Below are 12,688 nucleotides of genomic sequence, written 5' to 3' on the forward strand. Positions count from 1 at the left end.
GGCATGTAATGATACACTCAAATTCATGGCACAGTTTTCTCACAATCTTTTATTAAAGTGTGATGAGGATTTATGAGTAAAAAATATTCCCTTGTCTCACAGACAGAAATCTATAAGAGTTTTTTGTCCCATCTTTTTTTTTCATAAAATAAAGATTCTTTTTCTAAAGGTATAGGTATTGTAACACAAAAACATTGAACATTTAATTTTTAAAACAAATCATTTATTAATAAATATTACAATTAAAGGACATCTCAAATAAATAGTAAGGCCTGGCCTGTGGTCCTACTTTGGAATTTGAATCAACATGTTTTTTTTAAAGGAATATCAGCATATCTATATGTTCAGGTGCACACTCTATTGTCTTACCTATTTTATTTTCTGACTTCCCCTTGCATTCTACGGTAGGTATACTTGTGATACAATCAAATGCAAATTCATTTTTCATCTAACCTAGTTGAATCGTCACGCATTTGCAACACAAATGAACTGTTTTGCAAAGCAAGTATGACAAAACATCCCATGAAAACAATTCACAGCATAGCCTAATGATAATTGAGGAACAGGGACAATGTTCATGGAAAGTGATGTTGCTTTAAATATTGTAAATGTCACCTTGACATTAAATACCAATCTTACTTAGATAGAGGCAGATGTCCCGAAATGTGGACAAAACCAAAACTGTCCACTACTAGATTAATGTGTTTTTTTAACCATTGTGATTCCTTCTCTAATAAGCTTTTTGTGAATCTTTCCAGAACGTTTCAACGTGTACCTAATGCCCACGCCTAACCTGGACATCTACGGGGAGTGCACCATGCAGATCACCCATGAAAACATCTACCTGTGGGACATTCACAACGCCCGCCTCAAACTCGTCATGTGGCCTCTGAGCTCCCTGCGCAGATACGGACGAGACTCCACCTGGTTTACTTTTGAATCTGGAAGGTGTGTGTGAGTGCCTTTAGATAAGTGCTTGTGTTGTCTTGTGTGTGTATGATTGAAATGTTAGCAGTGGGAGGGGGAAAAAAACTTAGTTTCAGAAATGTCATAAAAACTTCAACAAAGAAACTTTGGATATCGAAACATCCCAGGATATCAGCGTTTGCTGCAGAGCCCTTCAGGCATTGATGTGACAGTTGCTTCTGTGAATGTGTCTTTGTTTGTGTACTGTATCTACTCACGCATGTGTGTATGTGTGTATGTGTGTACGTGTGTGTGTGTGTGTGTTTGACTTCAGTGGGCTATTATATCAATGCGCCTCTCTGTAAGTGCACATTCAAGCATGCATTTTTGTAAATCAGCAATCCAAGAGTGAGCACGATCAAAGCGTGTGCACTTCTCTCTGTCTCTGTGTGTGTGTTCCTGGCGCAGGATGTGTGACACAGGAGAGGGTTTGTTCACGTTCCAGACGCGGGAGGGGGAGATGATCTACCAGCGGGTCCACTCGGCCACGCTGGCCATTGCCCAGCAGCATGAGAGGATGATGGAGGAGATGGAGAAGAGCTCCCAGGTACATTTTTACATTTGCTTGTTTATCTGATTTACCAACAGCAGCTCACAACGAGGCCATCAGTTTTATTCAAGTACCGCCAGTGTTACAAACTGCTCATAATGAGCGTAAGTGTCAGGGCGCCATTGTTCCTGGAATACTTATTTAATGCATGCATAGAATGTGTCACTTTCATACAGTAGCTTATTTATCCTGGTCCACCTAATACAAGAAGAACCATTTGTACAAAGACTGCATCTGCACACATGAGAAAAAATAGGTTGTTGTTTTTAAAAAGCCTTGTTTATTTATTATTTCATTGTTTCTTCACTTAGGCTGATCAAGCTAGCATGTCACTGAGGCTGTTCACAAAATTATTTTTAGAAACCAACAAAACACAAAGGCAATACATCAGGATTTTCACACAAGGCATCCGCACACAAGAATACACATTTCTCTCAAGGTATAGCTGCCCAGTCTCTCCCCAAAGAGCTGCCTTGGACCAGGAGGCCTTCTTGACACCCCATGGACTTGGCCTCCGCTCCCTCCTTCCATCACAACAGCCGTCCATCCCTTCCTTCCTCCCTCCTTCCTTCCGTCCTTCCTCCCCCTCCTCCGAGCTATCATCTGTATTCTTTATTTATGTAGGCCTGCCTAGTGTTTGATGAGCCTTGACCATATGGCCGTGCTCTTGGACCCCACCATTTGGGAACATTTCCAAATGCAGCTTTTACCCTCAGCTCTATAAATCACACGGATAGCTACACAAAACTGACCGCTCTCAGTTGCAAGATACAAAAAAATGCAGATTCGCTCAGTTTGCTGTTGTTTTTCTGTTAAATATCAACGTGTTTCATATATTTCCAGCAGCAGTCTGGCTCTAAGATGACGCTTTTAGTTTCCCACTGCAAATAAAAATCTAAAACACATCATCCAGTGGCACAACAACATCATAATCCCAAATGAATCCTCATCTCGCTCGCCAAACAGCCATTCGGAGTGGAAACATGCCATTCAACCAGCAATATACCCTACAATGAGCGCTCTTTGTTTACTGACATACACAGAGCAATTTCCCCTGTTGTGAGTGACTGACTGAGAGTGACAGGAAGTGAGAGACACTGTATGCTTTTTCTGTCTGTTTCAGATCCACCCCAGAGAGACGCTAACCAAGTCCATCTCCCTGCCACGCAGCGCCTACTGGCAGCACATCACGCGTCAGAACAGCGTGGGAGATCTCTACAGTTACCAAGGTACAGACATGAACTTACTAATTATCATCTGCGTAGTGTTGCTATTTCTTCACCTGCTTGTGTCGGTGTGGAGAAACAGGAAGACGGAGGAATATTGTACTAGGTCCTAGAACAGATCAGTATGAACTTTACAAGCTTTCTAAAAATGGGTCTCTTTACTCATTCAAGAATAACATGAAAACTTCTCAACTGTTTTTTTTCATACAAGCATCAGTCAATATAAGGGGTGTCATAATTCCCCAAATCCACGATTTGATTATATTTTAAAGTCACGATTCAATTACATTTCTGATTTTTCTTTTTAACATTAACACAATTCCTGATTCATAAAGATCAACAGATAATTGGTTTTATGACCTTATAATTGTCATTCACATTTTATACCAGACCTACGCCATGTGGTTTTTCCGATTTTGCCCATTCTCCTTAAAATTTGATTTACACTTAGACTAAGACCCTAGTCAATACTGAAGCCACTTTTTCCAAATGTCTTCAAACATTCTGCATGACTAACATGCATCTTGCCAGTTGACCTTACCTCCAACAGTAACTGAAACACTTCATACATTTCTCAGAAGAGCTCATTCGCTCAAAACATAATCACTCATAACAGCGAGCATTACATAAATGGTTAACTTTTATCTTTAAAGTTTGATTTTTCACATACAACTGAATTTAAAGTACAAGAAGAGAGACACAGACAGACAGACTCATAATCTCAATTAAAATGTGTGTGTTCTTGAAAGTAAATGAGTGTGTGTGTGTGTGTGTGTGTGTATGTATGAGGAAGAGGGAGATAAACGTCCCCTAAAATGCATTAATATTGTAGCAGTTGCTCTATAGTATTCAGGCACAGCACTGTATGTCCTCTTTGTGCACTTAATGTACACATAAAAGGTGTGTGTGTGTGTGTGTGTGTGTGTGTGTGTGTGTGTGTGTGTGTGTGTGCGCGTCTTGATGCAGACAGAGGCAGAAAGGTGATGAGTGAGCTGATGAGATTACGCACTGTCCATGGTATTAGTTGATTAGTAGACTTATCTGAGGATTATGGGCCTTTTGGCTTTCACTGATAGAGAAAACAGAAAGCCCGGCAAGGATGAAAGTCGCTCTGACCTAATCTTTTTCTTTGAAAACCTAAGGCTGGATTTTTTTTTATCATCTTTTAATTGTGTCCTGATAAGCTTGAAAGCAAAATATGTCCTCCATACTAACATCAAAATGTTTTCTTACTCATTTACACTAAACAGAGAAAGCTTCCTGCTCAGGGTCATTATTTATAGCTCCAGTCTCTATAAACTCCCCTTTGTAAACTCTTCCTCTCCAAACTCTGGTGAGCAGCGGAGCTTCTCTCTCATCTATCACCCTGGCATCTCTGCTGGTCCTCCCACTCTTCCTCCGTGTGTCTGTCCGATTCAGAACAAGCCTCCACCTTCTCCTGCTCATACACATTCAGCGCTCCCATTATCTCCCCCTTCTTTCTTCCCATGAATAAATTGAATGCATCAGTGTGTTTGAGGACGCAGCGAAAGGTCTCGTCAGACAAGGGGGACGACAAGGTGATTCTGGGGAGCGACAGGAGTTAAACTCCTGTTGTGACATGGGATGCTTGGACTGTGAAAGGCATGTCAGGAGGAGCTCACACACGTCAGATGCTGCTGCTGCTCTTAACATGGCTGCGAGCCAGTGTCAAATAAGGAGAGCTATATAGAGTAATTGCATTGATTCTTCATTGGCAGAAGGTCTCCACCTCCCTGAAGCTCTTTTACATCCTCTGTATTCTGTTCTGCTTTCTGCACTCTTAGCATTAGCTTATATGTGGGAACAAGAAAAAATACAAACTGCGTCTTTAGTAGGGATGTAAACAAATATGAATACATTATTTGGATATAAATAGATAATGTATTTTGCATAGATATGAACAGCATTCATATAGGATACATTTCCATAAATCTGTTTAGAAATCATAAAAAAATCTGTCTGATCATGGCTCATACAAGAATCAGACTTTTTGGAATCACTGACACTACCTTTTCCTGGTTCCAGTCCTCCCTCCCTGACAGACATCAACTCATTTCGATCAACAGATGCAAATTCCATAGCTTCTGTCACCCATGGTGTCCCCCAGGGTTCAATGTTTGGTCCCCTTCTTTTCATTCTCCACATAATACAACTCGGATAGATCAGGCGATGATGACAATGACGGCCTCAAGTTTCACTGCTATGCTGATGATGCTCAACTCTACCTCTCTTTGTGCCACCTGCTCCAACTCGCCCCATGCAAAGAAACTTGCACATAAACTCTGAAACTCAACTGCAATAGGTCAGAAATCTTAATCATTCGACTCCCTTTCCCTCCACACCCAGGATATCACGTTCATTATGGTTCCATTGACCACACATCAAACCCCATCGTTCAAAAGGACCCTTAAAATCCTCCCTTCCTGACAGACATAAACTAATTTTAGGCAAATTCAATAGTTTCTGTCACCCATGGTGTCCCCCAGGGTTCAGTGTTTGGTCCCCATCTTTTCGTTCTCTAAATTGAAGGAAGGATAAAGCTGGTTGACGTTACACAGGTGTTATTTTTACTTCATGCTCCAAGGTTAATGCCATTATATGACTTATCTGGACATAAACTGGCCCATTCGGGTTGACTACTTAAATTAAGTAAGTTATGTAACATAATTTACTTAACAAATATTCAAATTTTACCAGACACCATAGTGGGTGAGAGTGGAACATCACAGTTTTACATGCAGGGAAAGTGATGCCACAGCTTTTGTTTAGACTCATGTTTGACTGAAAATACAAATCATGTTTTATTAGGCTATTTGAGTAATTTAGGTACATTGCTAAAACATTATGCTATAAATGTAGTTTCAATGTAGTTAAACATATAAATATATATTAATAAATAAATGGCTGTAAGAAAATAAATAATCGAAGCAGACGATTTATAACAACTTCTGGAAATAGCATAGTCATAGTCATTCCATATTAAGGGCAGATAAGGTGGTTTGGCACCAGAAAACTGTATAAGTTACAGAACCAGTCGATAAGCAGACGTGGTGAAAAAATAGTTGCAGTTATTAACAAAAAGTTTACTGGAGCAATATGGAACCCAGAAAATATAATAAAACTACATTTAACTGAAGCAAAACAACACCAAACAAATAACAGTTTCAGCCGCACAGCAGGTTGCCAAATGGCATTTTCCCTTCTCAGCCTCAATTAACCAGAATCTGAGCCAGCACCCAAACCACACAAAATAATTAACAAAAAACTGATGCAAGATTTGGTCATTGCTGATATAGTTTTGGCACTCATATGTACTAATAAGCACTCCAAAAATAATGAAATGTCACTTGCTGCAGAGCTTCCTTACCTATCTCCCTGCATCCTAACAGAGCCCGGCTCCACCCTGCTGAGAGGACATAATCAGGCAAACCTGTTTGCACTTCCCTTGATTGAGCTGCTGAGCAGCTGATCTACCCCGACATCCCAGGCAGAACAACAACAGCAACAAAAACAACATCTCACACACACACACACATAATAGGGTGACTATCAATTAAACTGAAAGTCTGGACTGAAATTAATAATCAAGCCGACACAAACGCACAGTTAATGTTGGCACCAGCATTAATCCATGATTCACAAAACAACAAATACCATGTTCAGTAGAAGTAGTGGTTGTTTGCTTTAACATGAATTTAGAAATACATACATCAATATGTTTCTCTGTAATAATAACCATATCAGCAAAACTGATTTGGTTACAAATAGAGGTAAGAAATTAGGACTTTAGACCATGATGGCTGGCTGCCTTTGCTCCTTGGCTGTATCACTGCGTGCGTGATGAATATCCAATCAGCACAGTCAATTTGCTGAGTCATGCTCGGGTTGCTTTCAAATACCCTGCGGGTCCGGGGGAATAATTAAGGAACACAGTTTCCTGTCCCGTTGAGGTTTATCCACCTATTTGTTTATTTCTTCGCCTCAGTTAACCGGGGACCTGGCAGTGAAGTACAGTACTTTAACTTTATTTTAATATATTTCACATCTGCTCTTCATTTGTCTGGAAACGTCTCAAAAATACATCCCAAAAGCCTTGTTTGCCATAATTGAAAGTAATAATTGTTAAATGTGTTTTGTTTAAGAGAAACTGAGGGGATTTGATTTAAAAAACGAAATAATAACACTCAGCCTTGATCACCTCGGTATGTGAAACTAAATCCCCCATAGTATTTACCTTTTTAGGTAAAACCAAAGATAGATGTTTTAATCTCCAGAAACGACACAGTAAAACAATGTATCTGCTTTCTTCTGCGTCCCCCTCTGCTCTGCTAATGTTATTCACTCTTTTGCATTTCAGTGATACTGCTGTGTTCTCTGAGTTTGCTGATGCATAGAAATAAGTGCACTTTAAAGTTTGTGAAAAAGCGAGGTGCCACGCCTGTCGGAAATGGTTCAATTACCAACTCTAATAGTGGAATGGAAAAGGGACAGGGATGCTTGTATTTCTTCTTGGACCCATTTTTATGTAATCTTTTGCCATTTCGCACACACTCTCACTCCCTGCATTTCATTGTGCCCCACAGTTTAGTGCCGTAGCATTAGCAATTCTAATGGAACGGAGCGCTGTTCTTAGTTTGATCGGCTGGGAGTGATACGAGGGGATTTTACAGAGAGGGAGCAAGTATCAAAGGCACAGGGACAAGATGATAGCAGAACAAGATGATAACACTATCTTATCTGCAACAGGCGACAAGGAATGTAGGAGATATAGATGCAAAAAGTGAATCCCATGAAAAATTCATTGCAGTCAGGTAAAAGTGAGTGCAGCTGTTTTGCTCTCTTTCTTGGTTGATGCTTGGAAAGTTTTTAATGTCAGTCAGTCATTGACATTTATTATTTGATACTGAAATTACAGTTTTTCTCATTTTGTTGAATGCATTGATCCATTCCGTTGCGTTTTTAGGCCGAAACTGAAAGTCGCTGGCCTAAATAACACATTTTATTTGCACTCACAACACATTAAAAGCATGCAACAAAAGCAGATATTTCCATTAAATTAATATAATTAGTATACTCCTTTATTCAATCATTACACAAAGGACAAAAAAAAAATACAGCTATCGATATGAACTGGTTCAACATTGTGATCTGATTGCTGATTGAATTTCACACAGCTGCATTAAAGATTCATAATTAAGTAATTCCAATCAGTTGTGAATAGATGTCTCCATCTAATCTATCCAAAATGATAGTTTGTCATCTATCTTTTTTTTGTTTTGTTTTTATTTAATTCATACAAAAAGTACACTCAACAATATGATGACATAACAATATAACTTTGCTGTACCTCTATGGGAACATGTCTTTTGTGTAGTATAACACAGTCATAATGCCATGAATAATTTCAAAACTTTGAATTAAATGTTTCTATACAAACAACATTTTCTGTGCCCAAGTGTTACCAATATTGGAAGAAAATGTAATGCAAAAATGGGGGCTCCACGTGCTATATAATTTGAACTATTTACAATTTTACAACCTACTTACAGACGCTCTTGTCTACTCCTCTCGGCTCTGTGTAAACATCCTGCAGTTCAGTCTGATTTTCACTGAATATTTGTCATGTGACTGTTGGTCACAGCAGAATAATTTAAGACCTCCCAGATGTGCCGAGGAATGCAAATTAAATGTTTTTCACAGTAGCTGGTTAGTGCAAATGGTTTATTTTTTTAAACTTTTTTTAATGAGTGTGTAGAATGAAGTGATTTTGATTAAACAGCAAAACCTCAAGCTTCTATTTGTTTAATTTTTCTGACGGACTGAATATATGTGTATTTATGGTGCTTTTCAAACCCCCCCAAGGGTTTTGGGTTCAGAGGGTTAAGAGAGATCTGAGTTAACTGTTTTGAAAACCTGTGAAAATTTGTAAAACCAATAAAAAATGATAACGCGTTTGCAAGAGAAGATTTATTTTGTGATTATGAAAATCAAGTGGATCACAGTTTCATCGAGTGTGTCTTAGCAATCTAGATAAACTGTAACTGAACCCATCTTTAGGCTGCAGTGAATTGATTTTTTTTATAGCGTATTGTTGCTCCCGTGGCTAGTTTATCACACAACAGACACAAAGCTGCATGTCAGCAGCCTTGCATAATCCAGAGTGCGTGGTCCACGCAGCCTCTCATTCTCTGGTTACAGCTGTTACTAGGATGCCATCTGGGGTTATCGCACTGTGAGGAAGAAAGGTGCAGACAGGTGTGTGTGTGTACAAGCATGCATGAATAGCTGCTTGTGTGTCCGGGTCCGCCATTGTATCAGCCAGTGTGTGTGTGAGTGCCCTCTCTGCCTGTCCTGTCTGCTCCGGCCCAGCAGCTGCCACCCCAGGCCAGATAGGATGACATGACCTTCCCTGGTAATGAAAAGGCACTGACAAATCACTGTCTGCTTCTCATCGGGATAGAAGAAGAGGAGAGATGCTGACACATCTCCTCTCTCTCTTTTTTTTATTACTTTTTTTCTTCTTTTTTTTAAATGTGCAAGCGTGTCCGCATTTGCGTCGCCCGTCCAAAAGTGTCGCTCTCATCAGGGGTCTGGCATCCCACTACAAACGCTGCTGTTTATGACCGAGGAGATGATGAGATCTGCTTCGCCCTCTCTGTCTGCACTGGGCTCCCTGCCTCTTTTTTTTTCGAGCCCAAATTGGCCTTGGTTGAGGAGAGGGATTGTCTTGGCAAAGATGTGAAAAGGATATGCCTGGTTGCGCACCAGTCGTTTCAGCAATCTATTAAGTACAACGTGGAGAGGAGAGAAAGTGTCCCTGGTTTTTTTAACCTGCACGTTTTGCAATCGAACATGGACTGAGCTGCATTTAAAAAGCTTAATCCGGAGTCTTATCTCAGTTTTTCTTTATTTCAGGGAGTGGTGGAAGGGAAAGAGTAGCGGACAGAGGTGTGTATGTGTGAGTGTATGACTCACCTGTTATGGCTGGTACTGTTTTGGTCTCTTCCTCACACCCACACCAGCCCCCCTGTGCTGCCTGCTGCAAGCTGTTCCCTCAACTTAACTCACACAGGAAAAAGCTTTTTCTCTGTGTTTTTTTTTCTTTCCTTCTCGTTGTCTCCCTTTTTACTTGTGCATCATCTCTCTTCACACACATTTCTGTTAGACTCTCTGTGGCTCTGACACGCATTCACACAGCCACTTGACATTGATTGCCAGGCTGACTGGGTCATGTTTTATATTCCGTGTCGTGGTGAGTTGGCAGTGCGTCTCACGGTCTGAGCCCGATTCCCTTTGGTGGGAGCATGACTGTTGCTGCCGGCTACACACAGAAAAAGCTGTGTGTGTGTGTGTGTGTGTGTGTGTTTGCTTTATTAAATGCATCATAGTTGTTGATAAGCACTTATGCAGAGAAGAGAAAATGATCTCTTTGTCGATTTTGTCAATGTGGCCCTGGAAGAAGACGACTCATAGAAAACGTCAAATTTTAATCTAAATTTCAATTAACCTCTGAATACAAATTAGAGCCTGACCGATATGGGATTTTTGAGATCATTGATAACCAATATAGCCTTTTTTTGAGCTAGAATGAAAATAGACCTTTTTTTATGCGGATTTTGCAGCGATTTTTCACCACTCTGCAAAGGAGAACTACTTTCTCAAACATAAAACTTTTTAAAATACTATTTAACATTCTTATATAATATTATACATTATACAAACAATGCATTTGATTGTCAGCCAATAAAGAAGAAATAGGAATAAATAAATAGCTAAATAAACATCATTACTGTTCAGTTTCAGTCAATTGCTGACGATTAAAATAATAATGAAAAGCTGACACCAAACAATGCCAAGCAACAATTTCTGCATTATATATCTTGTAAAAAAGTTTTCATAACAGCACACATCAGATTGCATATTCACTGATACCGATATCGGCCAATAATATCAGTCAACCTATATTCTTGCATTGACTGTATCAGTAGGCACCATATATGCTATAGGAGCCGATAACAGTGTTGTGTGTGTTTTGCACCTCCTGAAATATTAATCAATGGCCACTTCCTTCCTTGTTCGGTGCATGATCAGCAGCCTGCCAGCCACTTTATCCTCCACCTACATCGCCGTGCACATCTCCAAACAGAATTCTAATATATTATTAATGGTCTCACAGTTGCACAGAACAGCCCTCCACCCACAAGTATCCATTACTCCCTCTCAGTGCAGTTAACCAATATGAACTGCAGAACAAATTGGGTCAATTAATTTAAATTAAGGTGGAGAGGGAGGGAAGTGGAGGGAGAGGGGGGAGACAGCAGACAGTCCAAAAAGACGAGACGTCACTCTGAAGTTATTTTAAGGTGAAATGGTGATTTTTCGTCACTATTGCACAACTTTGGGTTTATATGTTTGTGTAAGCTGAGAACCACCTACATCACAGGGCTTATAAGATCATTTTATGTAAGTGAATGCCAGTATTATTCTTGTAATCTTCATTTGTATATAAAGACAGCAGCAGGGACAGTAGCTAAGCAACAGTTGCACCATAAAAATATTGATTTATTTAGATGTAAGGTCCAGTAAAAATGAAATATTTATTTATTTAATTTGGCTTAAAACAAGTGCTCCACTGATTATTCCTCCTCTTTTTTCTTTTTACCACAGGTAGTGGCCTGACAATGACTTTTATCCCTCGAGCACAGACGTTCCCCAGCTTTCTGTCTGATGAACAGGAGGAGAGCCAGCACCAGGAAGAGGCGCCATCGCCCTCTAGTGGCTGTGAATCCAGTTGCAGCCTGAGACCCCTTCAATGACAGAGAACCGCTCCACCAAAACTGGACACTTTACCCACCACTGTAGAGAGGATGTAGAAATATGTATAGTGACATGTGTAATATATCATTTTCCTGGTGATACAATAGTGTCAACTGTAGAGCGAGTGATAAAAGGACCCCGAGAAAGGAGCCTTTTTGTGTGTGTTGTGTGACAGCAGCAGTAGGTTCAAAGATTTGCACCAAAAATCCTGTAAGTATTTTATGTTGTCATTATGCTGTTGACGCCAGCGGGACCCCCGTTTTTTTTAAATCATGCATTACAAGAAACAAGGGATACAAACACACTAAGGCCGTAACACAATGTTAAAAAAAAAGACTTTTGTTCTGAAATTGATGAAATCACAAAGCTCATTCCAGCAATCTGCTGCCTCAGCAAACACTTTAAAAGAAACTCCACCATTCTTGACACGCAATCCTCCCAAACTTCTTCGCTCCGGCTCCAGAACGTGAAATTGATGCCTTACACAGAAACAGTTTGACTTTGATGGCAGTGATGAATCAGCTAAAGCCCTCCATCGCTTACAACCAGCAAAGGGGAGAAAAAAAAAAGTATTTCAGGAATGTAATTCAACCACATAGGAGTGGACTGTCATGTCAGAAGTGATAGGATACAACCTTCTTATAGCCTCTACTTTAAACTGCCAATTACAAGAGCAGAGCAATTTTATTTTAATGGCTTCCCAGCTCTTCTCCATTCTCATTTACAGTATCTGATAACTGGTGCATTAGCAGAAAGCAGACATGTTGGTGACCTGATTTAGTACATCATGACACCCAGATGTAGACAGGCCTTTAAGACATTTTGACCTGTCACAGTAGGAACAACACAGGTGTAAATAATGAAGTCAACGATGGCTGAATACCATTTCTCTGCTTTGACTCAGCTTCCTGGCTCACTGTCGCTCTCACTGGAACACTTAAATAGAACAGAGCCCTTGTCAGTGTTATTAATAACATCTGTGTTTTTCCTGCGAACACAAGTCAAAATGACTGCTGTGAGAGCTGCCTATTGTGGCAAAACATGAGGGTAATTTTTTCCCCTGCTGGCATGAAGAAATCACTAAAATATGCACACAAAAGGCATTCAA

The 12,688-nt window shown here is 40.0% G+C and overlaps 1 protein-coding gene across 1 annotated transcript in view; it reads left to right on the plus strand.

Moving 5' to 3' along the window:
* Positions 1 to 11,806, plus strand: part of dok6 (docking protein 6) — a 52,054-nt gene extending 40,248 nt beyond the window's left edge. The window contains exons 5-8 of the mRNA XM_059327301.1: positions 759 to 948; positions 1,375 to 1,513; positions 2,640 to 2,745; positions 11,431 to 11,806. Coding sequence (XP_059183284.1) covers positions 759 to 948; positions 1,375 to 1,513; positions 2,640 to 2,745; positions 11,431 to 11,579 — 584 coding nt within the window. The 3' untranslated portion in view covers positions 11,580 to 11,806. The remainder of the gene's footprint in view (positions 1 to 758; positions 949 to 1,374; positions 1,514 to 2,639; positions 2,746 to 11,430) is intronic.
* Positions 11,807 to 12,688: the final 882 nt, after the last annotated feature.

This window comes from Centropristis striata, chromosome 23, assembly GCF_030273125.1.
Source record: "Centropristis striata isolate RG_2023a ecotype Rhode Island chromosome 23, C.striata_1.0, whole genome shotgun sequence".
NCBI classification, from domain to species: Eukaryota; Metazoa; Chordata; class Actinopteri; order Perciformes; family Serranidae; genus Centropristis; species Centropristis striata.